Source organism: Hyla sarda, chromosome 12 (genome assembly GCF_029499605.1).
Source record: "Hyla sarda isolate aHylSar1 chromosome 12, aHylSar1.hap1, whole genome shotgun sequence".
NCBI lineage: Eukaryota > Metazoa > Chordata > Amphibia > Anura > Hylidae > Hyla > Hyla sarda.
The window spans coordinates 27384916-27409629 of record NC_079200.1 but is presented as its reverse complement, the minus strand read 5'-3'; the positions used below and the strand labels follow the sequence as shown (position 1 = coordinate 27409629).

The following is a 24714-nucleotide window of genomic DNA, read 5'->3' as shown; positions in this document are numbered from 1 at the left end:
TCTGGAAAGTTTAACAGATTTGTAAATTACTTCTATTAAAAAATCTTAATCCTTCCAATAGTTATTAGCTTCTGAAGTTTTCTGTCTAACTGCTCAATGATGATGTCACGTCCCGGGAGCTGTGCATGATGGGAGAATATCCCCATAGGAACTGCACAGCTCCCGGGACGTGAGTCATCAGAGAGCAGTTAGACAGAAAACAGCAACTCAACTTCAGAAGCTAATAACTATTGGAAGATTTTTTAATAGAAGTAATTTACAAATCTGTTTAACTTTCCGGGGCCAGTTGATATATATAAAAAAAAGTTTTTGCCTGGAATACCCCTTTAAATTCTCACACTCCAGAACCTGCACGGCCAACGGCGTTGACAGAAAAAAAAAGTCCAGACGTCAAAAATAAAAAAAGTTTAAAATAGGGAAAAACTACAGCTCATGGTACAAAAAAACAAAAAAAAACCTCAGCTCTGTAGGCGGAACAATAATACAAATTATAAGGTGGGGGGGGGGGCAGAATATGGTGATTTTAAGCATACATATATTTTTACGAAAAAAGTATATACAAAAATAAAAAAGTTTATTTAGTTAAAAAAAATATCCAAATTCGGTATTACTGGAAACGTACTGACCCGTAAAATAAAACGTCGCGTGTCAGTTTTACCGTATGGTGAATTGAAACTTAAAAAATTCCAATTTTAAAAATTCCAATCTTTCCCTACAAATATTTTTTTTCGGCTTCGAAACACATTATAGAAGGTGGGGGGGGGGGGGGGTTAGACTGTGCACCTCCAGATATTGCAAAACTACAACTCCCAGCATGCCCGGACAGCCAAAGGCTGTCCGGGCATGCTGGGAGTTGTAGTTTTGCGACCCCTGCATTATAAAGGAAAAAATAAAGTGTGATAGTAAAAAGTACAAGTCTAGCTGCAAAAAAATAAAATAAAAAAAGTGAAATTTATAAAAAAATAAAAATAAGCCCTAAAACATTGAGAAAAAAAAAAATAAAGTTACAGCCCAGAATGCACCGCGTGTCTCCATGCCCGATCTGGAGCCAGGACAGGCCCATTTAAAGGGGGACGTCAGCTGACACAGTATGGTCCTGCACACACAGAACAGCAGAGAATCCCTCCCGGTGAACACTCACAGATTCTCCTATATGACCCTTTTCTTCTTCGGAATAACACGTCAGAACCCTGCCCCGACCCCTAGTGCAATCTATACCGCTCCCCCGTTACTCCACCCAGCACACATGGCGGGAAGTCCGGCGGGACATTACCGTAAAGTCAGCGACACACAGAGGCCGCACGTACAGCAGCAACGCAGGAGCGGGGCACAGGCCGGGGGCGGGGCCTGACTCTTATATAGCCTCTTATGAGGGCGGGGCCTATGCTTTATATTGTCTCATATGAGGGCGGGGCCTGACTATCATATAGCCCCCCCCCTTATGTGGGCGGGGCCTGACTCTTATATAGCCTCTTATGAGGGCGGGGCCTATGCTTTATATTGTCTCCTATGAGGGCGGGGCCTGACTCTCATATAGCCTCTTATGTGGGCGGGGCCTGACTCTTATATAGCCTCTTATGAGGGCGGGGCCTATGCTTTATATTGTCTCCTATGAGGGCGGGGCCTGACTCTTATATAGCCTCTTATGAGGGCGGGGCCTGACTCTTATATAGCCTCTTATGAGGGCGGGGCCTATGCTTTATATAGCCTCTTATGAGGGCGGGGCCTGACTCTCATATAGTCTTCTATTGTCTTCTATGAGGGCGGGGCTTGTGTCTTATATTGTCTTCTATGAGGGCGGGGCTTGTGTCTTATATTGTCTCCTATGAGGGTGGGGCTTGTGTCTTATATTGCCTTTTGAGGGCGGGGCTTGTGTCTTATATTGCCTCCTATGAAGGCGGGGCCTATCTCTTCTACCTGCTCCTATGAGGGCAGGGCTTGTCTTATATTGTCTCCTATGAAGGCGGGGCCTGTCTCTTATACCTCCTTCTATGAGGGTGGGGCCTCTTAAACCACCTCCTATGAGGGCGGGGCCTATATCTTATATTGCCTTCTATGAGGGCGGGGCATGTGTCTTATATTGCTTCCTGTGAAGGAGGGCCTATCTCTTCTACCGCCTCCTATGAGGGTGGGGCCTCTTATATTACCTACTATAAGGATGGGCCTGTCTCTTATACCACCTCCTATGAGAGCGGGGCCTGTCTCTTATACCATCTCCTATGAGGGCGGGGCCTGTCTCTTATACCACCTCCTATGAAGGTGGGACCTGTCTCTTATCGCATCTCCTATGAGGACGGGGCCTGTCTCTTATATCATCTCCTATGAGGGCAGGGCCTGTCTCTTATACCACCTCTTATGAGGGCGGGGCCTGTCTCTTATACCATCTCTTATGAGGGCGGGGCCTGTCTCTTATACCATCTCCTATGAGGGTGGGGTCTGTCTCTTATACCATCTCCTATGAGGGCGGGGCCTGTCTCTTAGACCACCTCTTATGAGGGCGGGGCCTGTCTCTTAGACCACCTCCTATGAAAGTGGGGCCTGTCTCTTATACCATCTCTTATGAGGGCAGGGCCTGTCTCTTATACCAGCTCCTATGAGGGTGGGGCCTGTCTCTTAGACCACCTCTTATGAGGGTGGGGCCTGTCTCTTATACCACCCCCCCTATGAGGGCGGGGCCTGTTTCTTATATTGTCTCCTATGGTGACTGGGCCTGTTTCTTGTATAGCTGTTGCCCATAGCAACCAATAGCATAAGGTTTCCCAACAATACACTACTACAGTGTTTCCCAACATGTGCGCCTCCAGCTGTTCCAAACTTACAACTGTCCGGGTATGCTGGCATTTAGGGTCATTTATCAAACGGCGCCCGGACGTGGAGGAATGTCTGCCAGACTGCTCTGGTTACACTTAAATATATGCAGCGTATATACTATGTGTGACTATAGTGTATATTATGATAGGCAGGTTTGTTTTTTTCCTGTGTTATTATTATAGGTCAAGTGATTACAGTGGTCCCTCAACATACAATAGTAATCAGTTCCAAATGGACCATCGTTTGTTGAAACCATCGCATGTTGAGGGATCCGTGCAATGTAAAGTATTGGACAGGGGTCTACAACCTGCAAACCTCCAGATGTTGCAAAACTACAACACCCAGCATGCCCGGACAGCCGTTGGCTGTCCGGGAATGCTGGGTGTTGTAGTTTTGCAACATCTGGAGGTCTGCAGGTTGTAGACCACTGTTAGAGAAAGTTGTACCCACGTGTCCCCACCGCTCCGGACCGTCACCGCTGCCCTGGATGTCGCCATCCATCGCTGTCGCCGTGTCCCCGACGCTCTGGCAAGGCCTCTGCTTCCCCGGCATCCTCGCTCTCCATCGCCGCCATGACGTCGCTTCGCACCTATTGGATGACGAGACGGCGTGCGCAGCGACGTGATGAGGACGATGGAGAGCGCCGACGATGCAGGGGATCCCGAAGAGGACGCGCCGGAGCCCCGAGGACAGGTAAGTGATCATCACCGGACCACACAGGGCACCGTAAACTGCTATCCGGCGGCAGCTGAAGCAGTCTGAGCTGCCGGATAGCCGTTTATGCAATGGCCCCGACATACAAAAGCATCGTATGTTGAAATTATCGTATGCCGGGGCCATCGTAGGTCGAGGGGTTACTGTATATTATTATATTAAGGGGGTTCGGGGTGTCCCACAGGTGTGATCCGCCTGTCAGACATTCATGACATAGCCTGTGGATATGGCAAAATGCCTTCATGGGATGGGATACCCTACTGATAGACATGTAAAGGACGGATACACAACCCTATTAACCCCTTAAGGACCCAGCCAATTTTCACTGTAGGACCCGGCCATTTTTTGCACATCTGACCACTGTCACTTTAAACATTAATAACTCTGGGATGCTTTTACCTTTCATTCTGATTCCGAGGTAGTTTTTTCGTGACATATTCTACTTTATGTTAGTGGTAAAATTTTGTCAACACTTGTATCATTTCTTGGTGAAAAATTCCAAAATTTGATGAAAAAATTGAAAATTTTGCTTTTTTTTTTTTTTACTTTGAAACTCTCTGCTTATAAGGAAAATGAATATTCCAAATAAATTATATATTGATTCACATATACAATATGTCTACTTTATGTTTCCATCATAAAGTTGACGTGTTTTTACTTTTGGAAGACCTAAGAGGGCTTCAAAGTTCAGCAGCAATTTTCCAAAAAAATTTCAAAATCAAAATTTTTCAGGGACCAGTTCTGTTTTAAAGTGGATTTGAAGGGCCTTCTTATTAGAAGTACCCCACAAATGACCCCATTATAAAAACTGCACCCCTCAAAGTATTCAAAATGACATTCAAAAGGTTTGTTAACCCTTTAGGTGTTTCACAGGAATAGCAACAAATTGAAGGAGAAGATTCAAAATCTTCATTTTTTACACTCGCATGTTCTTGTAGACCCAGTTATTGAATTTTTACAAGGGTTAAAAGGAGAGAAATCTTCATAAAATGTGTAACCCAATTTCTCTCGAGTAAGGAAATACGCATACGTCAAGGGGTCCTTAAGGGGTTAAAGGAGAAGTATCATGAAGAAAAATGTATCCCCTATCCGAAGGATAACCCCATAATACCTTCCGGATAGCACGAGTCAGCTTATGGGCTGCTATGTTGGATCGATCCATTATTGTAGGTGGTGACTGTACATTGGTTCGGTCCACAATAAGCTGACAGTTGGGACAGTTTGTTGGATCAATCCATAATTGTAAGTAGTGACTGCACATTGGTCTGGTCCACAGATGTCAGACAGTTGGAACAAGCCATTGGATTGGTCGATTATTGTAGGGAGGGCCTGTACATTGGTAAATCCACAGCTGACAGTCAGTTGGGACAGTTCATTGGACTGGTCTGTTCTTGTAGGTAGTTACTGTCAGCTATTGTAACTGTGGACCGAACCAATGTACAGTCACTACCTACAATAATAGACTGATCCAATGACCTGTCTCAATTGTCTGTCAGCTACTGTACTGTGGACCAAACCAATGTAGACAGATCATTGGATCAGTCTATTATTGTAGGTAGTGACTGTACATTGGTTTGGTCCACAGTTACAGTAGCTGACAGACAGTTGGGACAGTTTCTTGGATCAATCCATTATTGTAGGTTGTGACTGCACATTGGTCTGGCCCACAGTTAGCTGGCAGACAGTTGGAACAGGCCATTGGATTGGTCTATTATTGTAGGGAGGGCCTGTACATTGAGAAATCCACAGCTGACAGACAGTTGGGACAGTTCATTGGATTGGTCTATTATAGTAGGTAGTGACTGTCAGCTATTGTAACTGTGGACCGAACCAATGTACAGTCACTACCTACATTAATAGACTGATCCAATGACCTGTCTGAACTGTCTGTCAGCTACTGTAACTGTGGACCAAACCAATGTACAGACAGTTGGGACAGGGCATTGGATCAGTCTATTATTGTAGGTCGTGACTGTACATTGGTTCGGTCCACAGTTAGTTAACAGACAGTTGGGACAGGTCATTGGATCGGTCCATTATTTTAGGTAGTGACTGTACATTGGTTCGGTCCACAGTTAGCTGACAGACAGGTATATATCGTCCACTGCCATGCCAATAATGATTCACTGCATTTCAGTCAGATTTGCAGAGAGGGTCTATTTTAGAAATTGCGCCAAATTACGGCCAATAAAGTCAGGAAGGCAATGATAAATCTCCCCCACAGTTTGTCTGTAAATTATTTGGGCCACCTTCTTGCCTGAGCTGATTATAACAGCATTTAGAGATGCTTTACAGCAGGACCTATGAACAACAATAAAGTGGAGCGGTCCTATTCGGATAAAAAGGAAATAGGTCCGGGTGTGCTGTTACCTTTTCAGAGGTAATTTTACAGGGAGGGGAGGCTGATCTGTAAGCAACAGCTATCTTATTTATACACTGGGGTCACATCTCACTGTAATCCTATGTATGGTGATAAAGAGGGCAATAAATGATAAATAATCTGTACAGACTAGGCAGGCTTGGCTTAGTTTTAGGCCGGCCTAGTAACCAGATTAGAAATTAAAATATTTCAGGAATATGATAAAATAACAAATAATAAATAAAATAGAAAAAAAAATCTTAACCCCTTAAGGACTGAGCCCTTTTTTGCAATTCTGACCACTCTCATTTTATACATTAATACCTCTGGGATACTTTTACCTTTTAATACGATTCCAAGATATTTTTTATAGTTTTTTCGTGACATACTCTACTTTAATATGCTGGTAAATTTTTGTCGTTACTTGCATCCATTCTTGGTGAAAAATCTCCAAATTTCATGCAAATTTCGAAAATTTAGCATTTTTCTAACTTTGAAATTTTCTGCTTGTAAAGAAAATGAATATTCCAAATAAAAGTTGACATGTTTTTATTTTTTGAGGACATTAGAGGGCTTCAAAGTATAGAAGCAATTTTCTAAATTAAGGACCAGTTAAGTTTGAAGGGGATTTCAGGGGCTTTTCTGTGGGAAATACCCCACAAATGACCCCCATTATAGAAACTGCACCCCTCAAAGTATTCAAAATGACAATTCAGAAAGTTAGTTATCCCTTTAGGTGTGTCACAGGAATAGCAGCAAAGTGGAAGAGAAAATTCAAAATCTTCATAATTTTTATTTTTATTTTAATTTTAATTTTTTTTTTACACTCACATGCTCGTTTTACAAGGGGTGAAAGGATAGAATCCCCCCAAAGTTTGTAACCCAATTTCTCTCGAGTAAGGAACTACATCATATGTGTATGTGAAGTGTTCTGTGGGTGCACTAGAGGGCTCAGAAGGGAAGGAGCGACAGTGTGATTTTAGAGAGTGAATTTTGCTGAAATGGTTTTTGGGGGGCATGTCACATTTAGGAAGCCCCTATGCTGCCAGAAAAGCAAAAAAAAAAAATAAAAAGAAAAAAAGAAAACATGGCATACTCAAGGCACGTAACAAGGAGTCCAGTGAGTCTTAACACCCCACAGGTGTTTGACGTCTTTTCGTTAAAGTCCGATGTGTAAATACATTTTTTTTTCCCACTAAGTGTTGCTAAGGCAGTGTTTCCCAAACAGGGTACCTCCAGCTGTTGCAAAACACCCAGCATGCCTGGCCAGTCAATGGCTGTCCGGCAATAATGGGAGTTGTTTTGCAACAGCTGGAGGCTCTGTTTTGGAAACAGTACTGTACCAAACATTTCTCATTTTTTTTTTTTTTTTTGGGGGGGGGGGTGTAACTGTGTAGGGGTATTTGTAGTGTTTTACTATTTATTTTGTGTAGTGTTTTTAGGGTACACTCACAGGCGGGGGTTCACAGTTTTCTGCTGGGAGTTTGAGCTGCAGCTGAAAATTTGCTTGCTGTAAACCCCTGCCCGTGTAAATGTACTCTGTACATTCACATGGGGGAGAGGTCAAACCTCCAACTGTTAGAAAACTACAACGGTTGCAAAAAGGAGATTTTTGTTTACTTACCGTAAAATCTCTCTGGGGGGGACAGACTGTGGGTGTATGCTGCTGTCTCTACGAGGTGTGACACTATGGTAATAAAAAAAGTTGGCTCCTCCCAGCAGGATACACCCGCCTTCAGGCTCTGAGCTAATCAGTTTAAGTTCCAGAGCAATAGGAAACCAACAGGTCAAAGAAAAACCCAAAACTGTCCAAGAACCAGAAGAAAAAAACATAACTGAACATACCCTCGGACAGAGAACCAAAGGAAAATCCCAAAAAGGGCGGGAGCTGTGTCCCCCAATGGATCCTCCGAGAAAGATTTTACGGTAAGTAAACAAAAATCTCCTTTTCTCTATCGGCTCCATTGGGGGACACAGACCGTGGGACGTACCAAAGCCGTTCCTTGGGTGGGCAGATAAGCAGTCAGGCAGACGGCCGATCCACTGCCACCTGCAACACTTTACGACCCAGACTAGCATCAGCCGAAGCGAAAGTATGAACTCTGTAAAACCTCGAGAAAGTGTGCAAAGACGACCAGATAGCCACCTTGCAAATCTGCGAGTCCGAAGCTGTATTCTGGAAAGCCCAGGATGCCCCAACAGAACAGGTAGAATGAGCCACAACCCTGAAAGGAGGAATCTTCCCCTTACAGCGATAGTCTTCCGAAATGGCTGACCAAATCCACCGAGAAATGGTGGCCTTGGAAGCAGGTTGTCCCTTGCGACGACCTTCCGAAAGGACAAAAAAGGAATCACACTGACGAAAACAAAGAAGTGATGGAGAGGTAAGACCGAACAGCCCGAACTACATCCAGCTTGTGTAGTAAGCGCTCCTTAGGATGAGAAGGAGCAGGACAAAAGGACGGGAGGACAATGTCCTCATTGAGATCAAAGGCCGAGACCACCTTAGGCAAAAAGGAAGGATCTGGCCGGAAAACAACCTTGTCCTGGTGGATCACCAGGAACAGAGAACGGCAGGAAAGAGCTGCCAATTCAGACAACCTCCGGATGGAGGTGATAACAACAAGAAACGCCACTTTCCAAGAAAGGAGGCGGAGAGACACCTCTCTAAGGGGCTCAAAGGGTGCACCCTGGAGGGCAATCAGAACCAAATTCAAGTCCTAAGGGGGGAGAGGGTGACCGATAAGGAGGAACCGCGTGCGCCACTCCTTGAAGGAAGGTCCGGACATGAGAATTAGAAGCCAGGGGCCACTGGAAAAGAACAGCAAGGGCCGAAACCTGACCTTTAAGTGAACTGAGAGACAACCCCAGTTCCAACCCAGACTGCAAAAAGGAGAGAAGATGGGGAACCGAGAAGGTTACCGGGGAGAAGTCCTGAGCTTCACACCAACAAAAATAAGACCACCAAGTACTGTGGTAAATTCTGGCGGAGGAGGGCATACGAGCCTTGAGCATAGTGTGAATGACTTGGGAAGAGAACCCGCGGGCCCTCAAAATCGCCACCAGAATGGCGGGGACGTCCTCTGCCTTGAGCTTCCTCAGCACCCTGGGAAGGAGCGGAAGAGGAGGGAACAGATAGGGTAGGGCAAACCCCGCCCAAGGAATCACTAGGGAGTTCACGGCCAGAGCCTGAGGGTCCCGGGACTTGGACACAAAAGGAAGGATCTTCTGATTGTGCTGGAACGCGCAGAGGTCCATGTCCAGAATGCCCCAGAGCTGTGTGAAGACCTCCGGATGTAGAGACCACTCGCCGGGGTCGGGTGAGGACAGACTGAGGAAGTCCGCTTCCCAGTTGAGCACTCCCGAAATGTGAATTGCCGAAATGGTCGGAACCTTGCTCTCCGCCCAGGTGAGAATCTTGGTCACCTCGGCCATGGCTGCCGAGCTGCGAGTGCCGCCCTGTCAACTTATGTACGCCACAGCCGTGGCGTTGTCCAACTGGAAGCGGACAGGACGGGACTGAAGACGGGACTCCCAATGAAGAAGACAAAGAAGAATCGCCCGTAATTCCAATATGTTTATCGGAAGAAAGGTCTCCTGGGGAGACCAGAGTCCCTGAACCGTCCAATCCCTGTAACAACCTGCCAATGAAGGGGAATAAACGACCGACCTTGGAGAAGAAGGGGGGGGCGTAGCCACCAGAGCAGAGACTGACAGACCCTGCGAGAGAGAACAATCTGACGATCAAAAGGACAGAGGAGACCTGTTCCATCGAGAGAGAATCACCAGTTGAAGGGGGCGGTAATGAAACTGGACAAAGGGTACGGCCTCCATAGTTGCCACCATCCGACCCAGGACTTCCATACAAGTGCGGATGGAGACTAATACCCGGGTCCGAAGGGAGCGGACCCCCGACCGAAGCGCCAGACGTCTGTCTGGCTGAAGACAAATTCGGGCAGAGGCCATGTCGAATCGAAGTCCCAGGAAGGTTAGAGACTGGGTAGGACGGAGGACTGACTTGTTCCGGTTGACCATCCACCCGAAGCGAGTCAGCGTGTGGAGAGTGACGTCCAGATTCTCCAGAGTCTGGGTTCTGGTTGGAGCTTTGAGGAGAAGGGTATCACCGAGATTCCCCTCGACCATAACAGGCCCATCACTGGCGCAAGGATCTTTGTAAAGACCCGAGGAGCCGTGGCTAGACCAAAGGGGAGGGCTACGAATTGAAAGTGCCCCTCTGGAACCGCAAAGCGGAGGTACAGATGGTGGCCTGGAAATATTGGCACATGGAGGTAGGCATCCTTGATGTCCACCGATGAAAGGAACTCCCCTTGTTCCGACGCCACCACCGAACGGAGAGATTCCATTCGGAAGTGGCGGATGAGAAGGTGACGGTTGAGACGCTTGAGGTCTAGGATTGGTCGCACAGAACCGTCCTTCTTGGGGACCACAAAAAGATTTGAATAGAAACCCCGAAAACGTTCCCCTGGAGGAACGGGAACGATAACCCCCTGGAGAAGCAGAGACCGGAGAGCCGCTCGAAATTGCTTCGCCAGAGGAGGAGACCGGGGGGCCAGGTATCGAAAAAAGCGATCCCTCGGAAGGGAGGCGAATTCGATTCGGTAACCATTGGACACCATGTCCCTGACCCAAGAGTCCTGAATGTGTGAGGTCCAGATGTCTCGAAAAAGCAAAAGACGACCTCCCACCCGAGAAGAAACCGCGGGTGGGATCCTCACCATGCAGAAGTGGGTTTGCGGTTGCCTGATTTGAGCGCAAAACGGCCGGACCGGTTGGAGTCCGACTTACAAGACGGGCGTGCCCGGAACGAGGGAGCCTTCTTGTCCCGCGAGGGCACCTGCCCGGACCCTTCGCTGGAGCCAGAGGTCCGAAAGGACTGAAAGGAAAAGGACTTTCTTTGGGAAGTAGGGTGAGCCTTATTTTGTGGTAACAAGGAACTCTTCCCTCCCATTGCCTCAGAAATCTCATCAAGGAGTTTGCCAAAAAGACGGCCACCCTCAGTGAGAGACCTTTTGGAAGAGACATCCGCATTCCAAGCTTTAAGCCACATAGAGCGGCGGAGAGCCGCTAGGTGACCCACAGCAAAGGCAGAACAACGGGCTGACTGCATGGAAGCTGCGCACAGAAAGTCCCCAGCTTTAGAGCATTGGAGAGCCAGAGCAGATAGATCCTCTGGGGGGGATCCCGCTAAGATATCCTGATGGAGCTTTTGGCACCACTCAGACAGGGCCTTGGACACCCATGTCGAGGCGAAGATGGGAAGAAGAGAAGAGCCAGCTACTTCAGAAGCAAACTTCGCTAAGGATTCTACCTTCTTGTCCGTGGGATCCTTGAAGGCAGCGGCATCTACCAGAGGCAGTGTAGTTGCCTTAGAGATCCGGGAGATTGGTGGATCCACTGAGGGAGGGGAAACCACCTTAGCGACAAAGTCCTTGTCAAATGGATAACGTTCTTGAATTGTCTTGATTCCCGGGAACCTCTTGTCTGGATGTTTCCCATGCAGATTCCAGAATGTCATCAAAGTCAGCGAGAGCTGAACCTTTGAGGACCCACGAGGGGAACGCTCACGTCTATCTGAAGACTCAATGGAAGAGTCAGACGAGGCACCCCTAGTACGCTTGTGGGAGCGTGAAGTATGTGGAGATAAGGAGCGGGCCCTCTCAGAGATCCTGCGCAGGGAAGACCCCTTCAAGGCGGACACCATTTCCCGGGAGGCCTCAGCCACCGAACGGGAGACTTGGGTCAAGTCAGCCATATACTGGGTCAGGGAAGAGACCCAGGCTGGTGGAGCGGCTGAACCCACTGGGACGGAAGGGACATCAGGGGGTACCAGGCAGGGCAAGTGGGCTCAGCAGAGCCAGACATCTTGGTATTACAGTGCTTACAGACAAAGTAAGTCACTGAAGTTCCAGGTTTCTGTTTAGAGGGAGGAACAGTTCTGGGTATGGACATAATGTGGGAAAAGGAGACAGGAACCTTCTCACCCTAGTCTGTGTCCCCTGTCAGCTGCAGTGAGGAGATCTCGCTCCGTGCAGCTAGAGTGAATGAACAGGCCAGCCAACAGGAAGAGAGGGGCGTGCCTGAAGCAAGGCAGTAACTAATTGACCCCTTCTCACTGAAAATCGCGCCCATGGCTCTGATTGGAGGCTGCTTCGCGCGTCTGCGAGCTCCCAGCCCTGTGGGCGGAGCTACAGACCGGCCGAAAACAACTGTCATGGCGCCCGCTCCTTGTCCTGAGCGCACATGTAAGCCACCCGCTCCTTGTCCCGAGCGCACATGTAAGCCGCATATGCGCTCGGGGGAATAGAGCGGGCGGTCTAAGCGCCGGCAGAGACTGCCGGCGAAAGTGAAAGTAAGCCGGCGCTGGAGCGCCCGGATCATAGCAGCGTCGCGTATAAGGCGCTGTCGGCAGGCGAAAGCAAGCCGGCGCTGAGAGCACCCGGCCCCGAAGCAGCGCCGCGGCTGACAGCCCCATATAAGGCGCTGTGGACGTAGTTGCACCAAGCACACACACACACAATAAAGTGAAGTGCCCCATATTACATGCCCCCTCAGGTGCCACTGCTCCCCCAGAATAAAGTGCAGCCCCTGTATAAGCCAGCCCCATAACCTGAAGGTAGGCCAAAAACAGGGCGTCTCCAGAGGTTGCGAGTCCGTACCAAAGGAGAAAAAGGGGGTTACTAACCTCAGTCAGAAGAACTTACCTAATGGAGTCTTCAGTGAAGTCTTCAGTCAGCTTTAGTTACCTGCATCACACCTGGCTGCTATGCGCGAGCGAGGCGAGCAGGGAAATAGGGGGACCCGGACCCATGAGGTACCACCCAGGCGCTGACCGTTGGGAGGGGGTGAACAGCGCATATTCGCAATGTCTGTGCCCCCTTACTCACAATGGGGAAACAGGGAACCGGAGTCCCTGAGCCACCACCTGAAAACAGGAAATAAAAAGGAATAAAAAAACAAAAAAAAAAAAAAACTAACACGTCCCTATACTAGGAAGACAAAAAAATCTGAAGACCTGGTCTGGAGAAATCCAGACCATGTCCACCTCCTTCAGACACTAAGCTTAAACTGATTAGCTCAGAGCCTGAAGGCGGGTATATCCTTCTGGGAGGAGCCGACTTTATTACCATAGTGTCACACCTCCTAGAGACAGCAGCATACACCCACGGTCTGTGTCCCTAAATGGAGCCGATAGAGAAACACAGTTTGTTACTTAAGTGTTTTGCAACCAGTGTGCCTCCAGCTTTGCAAAACTAAACTCTCAGCATGCACTTACAGCTGAAGGGCATGCTAGGACTTGTAGTTTATGCAACAGCTGCAGGCACACTACTGCAACTCCCAGCATGCCCTTTGGCTGTCCGTGCATGCTGGGGTTGTAGTTAAGCAACTGGAAGCACAAAAAATGCCTCCAGCTGTTGCATAACTACAACTTCCAGCATGCACAAACTACCAAAGGGCATGCTGGGAGTTGTAGTTGTGCCTTCTGCTGTTGCATAACAACTCCTAGCATGCCCTCTTGTGCATTCTGGGAGTTGTTGCTAAGCAACAGCAGGAGGCCAGCCTTCCCTCCTGCTGCTACGCTGTCATGATCCGCCTGCAGCCGCCGATGCCGGGGATCAGGGGCCCCAGCCCTCAGGTGAGGCCTCCCGACACCCACTCTCGCCCTCCGGAACAGGGGTGGAGTGGGTGCAGTTAGGGACACCCCTACAGCAGGCATCCTGATTTGTCGGCCATTACGTATCAGGATGATCATGAGGTGGCACCAGTCTCGGATGGCACCTATCATCCTTTTTTCCGGGTCACCGATTGACCTGGAATTGCCGCAAATCGCCGATATGGGGGGGAATCACAGGACTCCCCAGGCGTTTTCACGGGATGCCTGCTGAATGATTTCAGCAGGCATCCCGGTCCGGTGAGCGGCAGTGACTAGCAATGCTCAGGTCATACAGGTACCACCCGAGTCCTTAAGGATCAGGGATGCAGGGTGTATGCATATGCACTGCATCCCCAAGAGGTTAAATATAGCTGACATAAAAACTTGATTTAAACAATAGATAATTTTCTGTTGACTCAGGACAGTAAATTTTTAGTTAAGCAATAATAAGAGTGCATTCACACCACGTTTTGCTTCTACGGTTGCTGACGCGCCCCATCCAAGCAGCTTTACGGGAGAGTCCTAGTGCTGCACTCAGAAATCTCCAGCTCTGTCATCGAGCTGCATGGAGGGGGCGTGTGTCACCGCTTCGTGCTGTGGTCAACATGTCCCATTCAGGAGGACAGCCGAGGTGAAGTTCGGAGATCACAGGGGGTCCCAGCAGTCGGACCCCCTGGGATCTGACACTTACTCCTTACCCTTTGATAAGTTATCAATGTGTGAACGTACTCTAGAGTGACTGAAAACTTCGGTATTACATAACACAAAGGACAAGTGTCTGATCGAGGTTGTCCACCGGGGGCGGGGTGTGACGTCATGAGGGGGTGGGGCTATGACGTCATGAGCTCCCGACGCCGGCTCCAGCGTTCGGAACAGTTTGTTCCAAACGCTGAGCAGTGGAGTACCCCTTTCCATCACAACCACCCAAAGAATGAAGACAAGAAACGCAAGTAACATGGATTATTTATTTTGCTTGAATTGTTACATGTTCCTGATTATTCTGTGTAGGGTGAAACTCTAGAACTGTTGAAAATACATACACAAATTTGAGTACATCAATAACCATTTTTTTTTTTTTTTTTTTCATCTTTTTTTATTGCGCTAGACTAAATTTTTCACAACCACGTGTGTGCTAGGTAATTGAAACCAACACAGAAGCAAACCTTAGGCAGAATACTGGTCAGTAAAAACAAAGCCAAAACAATAATAATAAAAAAATAAAGAGCTACCAGATATACAGACAGGCTCAGTTCCACATTCACTACTGCATTTATAAAGCGCAAGTATTAACTGTACGTCTTGTTCGGAGACTGAAAGATCAGTGCATGGATATTTTTGCCTTGAAGCGGACAGGCGGACAGACACTTAGGGAAAAAAAAAAAAAAAATGATACAGCCGAAGTGGAATGTAAAAAAAAAAAAAAAATAAATTTAAAAAAATGTATCGGAATGATGCCGACAGCCTGAACAGTGACTAACTAAATACAGTACTCTGCGCGTTACGACTTAACAACCGATGTCAGATACACGTCTTACTGCATAAACGCCTACAATATTTGGTGATGAGAGATTGTAAAAGACTCCCAAAAATTTGGTGAACGCATAAAAAACGTAGGGCGTGAAAGTCTCAAACTGGGCCGTGCAGTGAAGAGATTGTACTCTGGAGGGGCATCACCTATTAACAAAAATCTGATTAATAAAGCTGTAAGAGTCCTCAGCCTAGTATCACTTTGGCATTGAGCTGAAGATATGTTAAAGGGGTCCTTTTTTTTTTTTATCATCAACTAGTGCCAGAAAGTTAAACTTGTTAGATTTGTAAATTACTTCTATAAAAAAATCTTAATTCTTCCAGTACTTATTAGCTTCTGAATACTACAGAGGAAATCGTTTTATTTTGGAACACAGAGCTCTCTGCTGACAGCATGACCACAGTGCTCTCTGCTGCTATCTCTGTCCATTTTAGGAACTGTCCAGAGCAGCATATGTTTGCTATGGGAATTTTCTCCTACTCTGGACAGTTCTTAAAATGGACAGAGATGTCAGTAGAGAGCACTGTGGTCATGATGTCAGCAGAGAGCTCTGTGTTCCAAAAAGAAAAGAATTTCCTCTGTAGTATTCATCAGCTAATAAGTACTGGAAAGATTAAGATTTTTTAATAGAAGTAATTTACTATTCTGTTTAACTTTCTGGCTCTAGTTGATTTAAAAAAAAAGTTTTCCACAGGAGTACCCCTTTAATTCTGACAAACTGGTTGCTAGGGACGTGCCGTGCTTGACAACAACACATGCTACGTACACACGAACGTAACCGACGGACCCTTTGAAGTAAATGGTAGCATAACTCGAAGCGGGTAACCTGCTGCGAGTTACGCTACCGTTTACTTCAAAGGGTCAGTCGGCAATCTGCACATCTTCAGCAGACCTGAGCTGCAATACCACACACAACCTGAAGACAAGAGTGGTGCTGTTTTTGGAAAAAAAAATCAACCCTGAATAACCCCTTTAAAGGCTGTTTGTCCATAGCAACTAACCTTTCTCATATAACTCAGCATGGGATGGGCACTGCTGACAGCACAGTAGGAACAAAGCAGCTTTGTAGAAGCCAAGCCATGTCTTTCCAAATCTAAAGACCCTAATACGCGTTATGGAAAATCAGATTTCAGTAGGAACACCTTTTGTGTATAAGGGCCTTAAAAGGGTATTCAAGGAATAAAAAAAACAGGCCTTTTTTCTTTCAAAGACCTCTCCCTGTTTGTCTCCAGTTTGGGTGTGGTTCTGCATCTCAGTTCCATTCAAGTGAATGGAGCCAAGTCGTAATACCACACCCAAAGAGGAGGCAAGGAGGGCGCGGTCTTTGAAAGAATAAAGGCCTGTTTTTTTATTCCTTTAATACTCCCCCCTTTAACTGTTGAATTTCAATATACATATATCTATATAGTTAACCCTGGAGATTCGCCAGGTGTCTCCTCTCCTCGCTGCAAACACATGCACACTCAGCCAGGCTGAGTGTACATGTGTATGATGGGGTAGTCAAGAGGAACAGCCATATTTTGGCTGGACAGCTATTAAAAGTGTAGAGGCACATTAAAAAGGGGTTATCCAGGATTAGCAAAACAGAGCGGATTTCTTCCTCAGGTTGTGTGTAGTATTGCAGCTCAGTTCCATAGACTCGAATGAAGCAGAGCTGTAATACCATACACAACCTGAGGACAGGGGTGGTGCCATTTTTCTAATCCTTGATAACCCATTCAGGGTCTATTTCAGACATCTGTACTGCAGCTGCATTTTAGCGTTTATATGACGGCAACAACACACATGGAAAACCTCAGATTAACTATAGTAACCTATGGAAATCTGAGTTCAATTCAATCCAACTGTGGAGGTCTGGGTGCTGCGGAAGGTTATTAATCAGATTTTTATACCTTTAGGAGGAGGACCTCTCAAGCGGGGGAGAGAACGAAAACAGGAAACCACCAGAAGTTATAAAGCAGAATGACGGATTGCATTAAAAAGAAACAAAATGTAAACAGTTAAAATACTATGGCAAGGAAGAAAGAAAATGACCAGATTTCTAAAATACTCCACAACAGAGATGATGGGAAGACCTTACACATACGCTCTATTTTTTTCCTTTAAGAATCTGACAGTCATTTTTTTTTTAAGCTACTAACAATAGTTACCAATATAGTTGTACAGTATATTCTGTTTGAGCCCCTGATGTCATAATTTTTTTTTTTTTCCTTTAACACATAGTGACAAAAGTGCGCATCACACTAATAGAAAAACTCATAATGACTAAATATTCGGGAAAAAAAATACAAAAAAAAAATATAAATTGATTATTATATCCAGGCTTACAAATTAAGTTCCATATGTAATATTCAACTCAATCAAAATAGATCATTGATACAGGAACAAAACACCATGTTATGAACCCAATTCATCCCGGGGTGGGGTTACAGTATGGTCACCAACATCCTGTAAAACAGGTACAGCAGAATTGTACTTCGACTTTTTGTCCTAAAATAATAAGTCTCTAATGTTGAAAGAGGGGGGGGGGGGGGGGGGAAGGGAGGAGAAAGGGGGAAGCGGGGAGAAAATCCTGACTTAGAATGTTACTAGCAAAACCCCGTCATCACAGTGTTCAGTTAAAAAATAACGACATAATTACATATTTAAATCATATATATATGATATACAAGTACAAATATATCATATATACAGAAGTATTAGAATGTATTTGTCCGGTAAAACACCTGAAAATTTTCCTTAAATCCACAAATTATTCTGCTACACGGAGGTTGTGAAAGTCGATGTACTATTCTATTTACTTGTTGCACGAGGGAAGGGGGAGGGGTATACAATACAGAGTGACAGTGAAAAAAAACAAAAAATTCGGATGCGTGGCAGCTGTTAGTTGTCTCCCTCTACGTTGTCGGCGTCCTCGCTCTGGTGTTCTGAAGTCCATAGCTGCAAAACAAACCGTGCATTAGTAACAACTGACTTACAATAAGATACAGTAAGACCAGATCTAAACCATCCGCCAATAACTTCTATATAGGTTGGTCATCTACTGCAGAGCTTCTTTGTCCCTTCTCGGTCCTCAGTCTAGTATCACTTCGGCTTTGTGCTGAAGATATGTTACAGGGGTACTCCGGTGGAAATTTTTTTTTTTTTTTTAAATCAACTGGTCCCAGAAAGTTATACAGATTTGTAAATTACTTCTATATACAAATCTTAATCCTTCCAGTACATATCAGCTACTGTATGCTACTGAGGAAGTTCTTTTCTTTTTTAATTTCCTACAGTGCTCTCTGCTGACACCTCTGTCCATTTTAGGAACTGTCCAGAGCAGGAACAAATCCCCATAAGCAAACCTATCCTGCTCTGGACAGTTCCTGACATGGACAGAGGTGTCAGCAGAGAGCACTGTGGTCAGACAAAAAACAACAACACAACCTATGGAGCATACAGCAGCTGATAAAAATCTTAACCCTTCCAGCACTTAACCAGAAGTAATTTACAAATCTGTAAAAATAAAAAAGTTTGGGTGTGTCCGAGAACTCCAGTCCACCAGTATTCCCCAAAAGATACCACCAAATTATTTTGCACTTGGCCATCTCTGGTGCTCCCATAGAGATGCATGGACTGTGCTTGTCCACCCCATGCACAGGGAGACTTTGCCTTATGGAGACTACGTGGGGGTTGGAGGGTCTGTGTGTTCCCAGTGGTGGATAAGTCGACAAATTGTGGAGTACCCCTTTAAAGGGGCACTCCAGTGGAATTTTTTATTTTTTTTTATCAACTGGTGACAGAAAGTTAAACAGATTTGTAAATTACTTCCAGTACTTATTAGCTTCTGAATACTACAGAGGAAATTATTTTCTTTTTGGATCACAGAGCTCTCTGACATCATGACCACAGTGCTCTCTGCTGACATCTCCATTTTAAGAACTGTCCAGAGTAGGAGAAATTCCCCATTGAAAACATATGCTGCAGTTCCTAAAATGTCAGCAGAGAGCACTGTGGTCATGATGTCAGAGAGCTCTGTGATCCAAAAAGAAATGAATTTCCTCTGTTGTATTCAGCAGCTAATAAGTACTGGAAGGCTTAGTTTTTTTTTTTTTTTTTTAAATAGAAGCAATTTACAAATCTGTATAACTTTCTAGCACCAGTTGATGTAAATAAAAAAAAAAATGTGTCCACCGGATGGAGTACCCCTTTAATATCACAGGTAGGAAGTAAAACAGCTGTCTGCAACTGGACTGTAAAGAAGATGTTGCCAAACGTGTATTCAGCATGTCCGGATCCTTCATATGTATAATTATGGCTTTTGTGCCTGCAGTTTGTCCTAACAAGAACCAAGGCATGGTGACACGTGCTTGACTTATTGGTTACAGAAGTAGAAGTATTCCTGCACTATATAGAGTGGAGGTATTTAAAACCGTCCTGTCACACAACATAAGTTAGGCTGAAAAAACATAATCACAGGCACAAAGATCTCTCCAGCTGTGCAAACAATAGGAATGATCTTTGAACCCCTCCACATTTCATTGCATATAATCTATAACTCTCAGGGCTAGAGATTGGGGATGTGAGCCGTGAAAAAAAAATGTATACATGTATAAGACATTCAAAAATCTCACAAGAGCTGTAACCAAACTTTCTTAAAACCGTGAACGTTAAAAGGGGTACTCCACTGTTTATTTTTAAATCAACTGGTGCCAGAAAGTTAAACAGATTTGTAAATTACTATTTAAAAATCTTAATCCTTCCAGTAGCTTTATGCTCCAGAGGAAGTTCTTTTGTTTTTGAATTTCCATTCTGTCTGACCAAAAGGGCTCTCTGCTGACACCTCTGTCTATTTTAGGAACTGTCCAGAGCAAGATAGGTTTGCTAATGGGATTTGCTCCTACTCTGGACAGTTCCTAAAATGGAAAGAGGTGTCAGCAGAGAGCACTGTGATCAGACAGAGGAAATTCAAAAAGGAAATAACTTCCTCTGTTGCATACAGCAGCTAAAAAGTACTGGAAGGATTAAGATTTTTAAATATAAGTAATTTACAAATCTATTTAACTTTCTGGCACCAGTTGCTAAAACTTAGAGATATATATATATATATATATATATATATATATATATATATATCTATATATATATATCTATCTATCTATCTAAAAGAAAAGGAAGAGCAGCACTACTAATTCAGTTGCATAAAGTACAGGGTGCACACTGGAAATAAAGTCCTTGGTAAGGGGTCCTCACTTAAGAAGAAATCCAAGAATTCAGCAGCACACAAATTTGTGAAAAAATAGGTGGGTGTTTATTAGATCACCAGAAAAACAGAAGCAACGTTTCCGCGACCTCTCGCCGCCGTTAACGGCGGCGAGAGGTCGCGGAAACGTTGCTTCTGTTTTTCTGGTGATCTAATAAACACCCACCTATTTTTTCACAAATTTGTGTGCTGCTGAATTCTTGGATTTCTATTTATCTATCTATATCTATCTATCTATCTATCTCTTTTTTTTTTCCAGTGGAGTACCCCTTTAAAGATGACTAGTTAATCTGCAGATTTACCATTCAGGATTACAAGAAAGATTGACAAGCCTTAAAAACATTAGAAAAAAAAAAAAAAAAAAATAAGATTCTTTACATTTCGCATAAAAAAAATCCTTGATACAAATTGCTTTATATGGTTTTCAATATCTGAGAGGCGCTTTGCAGGACGTATAGACTGGACTTACTGTAAGATTGTCCCTTAGTAGCTGCATGATAAGAGTGCTGTCTTTATAGGACTCCTCATTCAATGTGTCCAGTTCAGCTATCGCCTCATCAAATGCCTGGAGAGATACAATTACACCAATTTATTCACCATTACACATGTGCTGACAGAACGCAAGAGTAAGAGGGGGCGTGGCCGCGACTTCCCGAGCCTCCGCCCAGAATCGCCAGTCATCCGGTACGGAGTTAAGTTCGCTCCGTGCATCGGATGTCTGGGGTGCCACAGCTGAGATTGCGGGAGGCCCCAGCGGCGGGACCCCTGCGATCAGACATCTTATCCCCTTTGGATAGGGGATATGATGTCTAGGGGCGGAGTACCCCTTAAAATTGCTGTGATAGTACCACCACAGGATGCCAAATTACACCTTAACAGATAGAACTCTAATAAAACCTACTGATTTCGCTAGACTGCAGGCCTTTTCTGGGGAGTTGAGAATTTCATAGTAGAAGACGGAGAAGTTTAGGGCAAGTCCAAGTCGAATAGGATGTGTTGGCTGCATCTCACTCTTGCTAATTTCAAAAGCTTCCTGATAGGCCTGCTGAGAGTTCGCTACAGTACCTGCAAAAGAGAACAAAAAGCATTAGTCTATACAATGCATTGTCCGGCACCTGCACCTTATGCCAATCTGCTCTACCGTAAGTAATGAATTACAGGTGATCTCTCAAAGCAGGAAGATGCAATGCCTTGCCATAGCTTAACCCCTTAAGGACACGTGCCGTAAATGTATGGCGCTGCATAGCAATACGTTGCGCACATCGACGTAAATTTACGGCGCGGTTGTGAAGAGAGCGCAGGAGCTGCAGTCGCTTCATTCCCGGTGGCTGTCAGCAGCCATGGACCCGCCGGTAATGACAGAAATCAGCTATCGAGCCGATGTCTGAAATTAACTCCTCAGATGCGGTGATTAATACAGATCACGGCATCTGCGGCACTTAACCCATTAAAGGACCAAGACCATCACCTTAAGGACCAAAGCATTTTTTGCACATCTGACCAGTCACTTTAAGCATTAATAACTCTGGGATGATTTTACTTATGAATTTGATTCAGAGACTATTTTTTCGTGATATATTCTACTTTATGTTAGTGGTAAAATTTCGTAGATACTTGTATCATTTCTAGGTGAAAAATTCCAAAATTTCATTAAAACTTTGAAAATTTAGCATTTTTCTAACTTTTAAGCTCTCTGCTTGAAAGAAAAATTGACATAGCAAATAAATTATATATTGATTCACATATACAATATGTCTACTTTATATTTGCATCATAAAGTTGAGATGTTTTTACTTTTGGAAGACACCAGAGGGCTTCAAAGTATAGCAGCAATTTTCCAATTTTTTAAAATCTGAATTTTTCAGGGGCCAGTTCAGTTTTTAAGTGGATTTGAAGGGCCTTCATATTATAAATACCCCATTATAAAAACTTCACCCCCCAAAGTATTCAAAATGACATTCAGAAAGTGTTAACCCTTTAGGTGTTTCACAGGAATAGCAGCAAAGTGAAGGAGAAAATTCAAAATCTTCATTTTTTTTTTTTACACTCTCCTGTTTCTTGTAGACACAGTTTTTGAATTTTTACAAAAGCGTAAAAGGAGAAAAAAATCCTCAAAATTTGTAACCCAATTTCTCTCGAGTAAGGAAATACCTCATATGTGTATGTGAAGTGTTCGGCGGGTGCAGTAGAGGGCTCAGAAGGGAAAGAGGGACAGTGGGATTTTGGAGAGTGAATTTTGCTGAAATGGTTTTTGGGGGGCATGTCACATTTAGGAAGCCACTATGGTGCCAGAACAGTTATATTAAAAAAAAAAAAAAAAAAAAAAAAAAAAAAAAAAAAAACACATGGCATACTATTTTGGAAACTACACCCCTCAAGGAGAGTAACAAGGGGTCCAGTGACCCCCCACAGTTGCTTGATGACTTTTCGTTAAAGTTGGATGTGTACATTAATTATTTTTTTCACTAAAATGCAGTTTTTTCCCCCTAAATATAACATTTTTACAAGGGGTAATAGGAGAAAATGCCCCCCAAAATTTGTAACCCCATTTCTTCTGAGTATGGAAATACCCCATGTGTGGACGTCAAGTGCACTGCGGGCACACTACAATGCTCAGAAGAGAAGGAGCGCCATTGAGCTTTTGGAGAGAGAATTTGGATGGAATAGAAGTCGGGGGCCATGTGCGTTTACAAAGCCCCCCATGGTACCAGAACAGTGGACCCCCCCCCCCCCCCCACACATGTGACCCTATTTTGGAAGCTACACCCCTGGACGGGTTCACTGGCACCATGGGGGCTTTGTAAACACAAATGGCCTTTAATTTCGGACACATATTCTCTCCAAAAGTCCAATGGCCCTCCTTCTCCTCTGAACATTGTGGTTCGCCCGCAGAGAACATATGAGTTATTTCCATAATCAGGATTGGGGGGGGGATGGGGGCTTTCCTATTTTTTCTTGTGAAAATGAAAAATGTAGGGTAACACCAGCATTTTTGCGAAATTTTGTATAGGTGTAGTGTAATGTACTGTTTTTAAGGTACATTCACACGAACGGGGGTTTACAGTGAGTTTGTCGCTGTAAGTTTGAACCGCCGAATCTCAAACTTGCAGCAGAAAACTCGCTGCAAACCACCGCCCTTCAGCTGTTGCAAAACTACAACTCCCAGTATGCACTGACAGAACATACATGCTGAGTTGTAGTTTTGCAACAGCTGGAGGCACACTGCTACAACTCCCAGCATGCCCTTCAGCTGTCCGTGTATGCTAGGAGTTGTAGTTATGCAACAGCTGGATGCACTTTTTCATAGAAAAAAATGTGCCCCCAGCTGTTGCATAACTACAACCCCCAGCATGCACAGACTACCAAAGTGCATTCTGAGAGTTTAAGTTGGAACTCCAGCTGTTGCAAATCTACAACTCCCAGCATGCCCTTTGGCTGTGTTTGCTAAGAGTTGTTGCTAAGCAAGAGCAGGAGGTGAACAGGCCTCACCTCCTGCTGCCTGCACCGCTGGGACCACGGCCGCTGCTGCCACCACTCCTGCCCGCCACTGTCGCTCCTGAGGGGACCCCTGCCCGGCCAGGCAAAGGTAGGAGACCCCGCCGCCCCGAACGCCCAGCAGGGTAGCGATTGGTCGTTCGTTCCGACCAATCACGTGATCGTGAGGTGGCACCCGTGCCACCTCACTCCCACTGGTTAAGGGTGCATGGGGCTGTCTCTGACAGCCCCATTCACCCTTTTTTTTTTCTAGGTCACCGGAGACACGATTGACCTGGAATCGCCGGTCTGAAGTAGGGGGGGAGGGGGTGAATGATTTCAGCAGGCATCCGGGTACGGTCCACGCCTGGCGGGGACCAGAATTCCCACGGGCGTACAGGTACGCACTTGGTCCTTAACCCCTTAAGGACCCGGCCATTTTTTGCACATCTGACCACTGTCACTTTAAACATTAATAACTCTGGAATGCTTTTACTGATCATTCTGATTCCGAGAATGTTTTTTCGTGACATATTCTACTTTAACATAGTGGTAAATTTTTGTCGATACTTGCATCCTTTCTTTGTGAAAAATCCCAAAATTTGATGAAAAATTTGAAAATTTTGCATTTTTCTAGCTTTGAAGCTCTCTGCTTGTAAGGAAAATGGATATTCAAAATAATTTTTTTTTATTCACATATACAATATGTCTACTTTATGTTTGCATCATAAAATTGACGCGTTTTTACTTTTGGAAGACACCAGAGGGCTTCAAAGTTCAGCAGCAATTTTCCAATTTTTCACAAAATTTCCAAACTCACAATTTTTCAGGGACCAGTTCAGGTTTGAAGTGGATTTGAAGGGTCTTCATATTAGAAATACCCCACAAATGACCCCATTATAAAAACTGCA

At 45.0% G+C, this 24714-nt stretch overlaps 2 protein-coding genes across 10 annotated transcripts in view; both read right to left on the bottom strand.

Annotated features, from left to right (window-relative positions):
• The window catches only part of PABPC1L (poly(A) binding protein cytoplasmic 1 like), a 63782-nt gene extending 58990 nt beyond the window's left edge, over window positions 1-4792 (bottom strand). For 4 of the 6 annotated variants that reach the window (XM_056548507.1, XM_056548501.1, XM_056548504.1 and 1 more), the window contains exon 1: window positions 4637-4792. The gene's annotated coding sequence lies outside the window, so the exon portion shown is untranslated. The other 2 variants (XM_056548502.1, XM_056548503.1) reach the window with 2 other exon arrangements.
• A 9715-nt stretch (window positions 4793-14507) lies between these two features.
• YWHAB (tyrosine 3-monooxygenase/tryptophan 5-monooxygenase activation protein beta) overlaps window positions 14508-24714 on the bottom strand; it is a 45157-nt gene continuing 34950 nt past the window's right edge. For all 4 annotated transcript variants that reach the window (XM_056548511.1, XM_056548513.1, XM_056548510.1 and 1 more), the window contains 3 exons: window positions 21231-21394; window positions 20799-20894; window positions 14508-18024 (listed from right to left, as the gene is read on the bottom strand). In XM_056548511.1, the coding sequence (XP_056404486.1) occupies window positions 17968-18024; window positions 20799-20894; window positions 21231-21394 (317 nt within the window). In that variant the 3' untranslated portion in view covers window positions 14508-17967. The remainder of the gene's footprint in view (window positions 18025-20798; window positions 20895-21230; window positions 21395-24714) is intronic.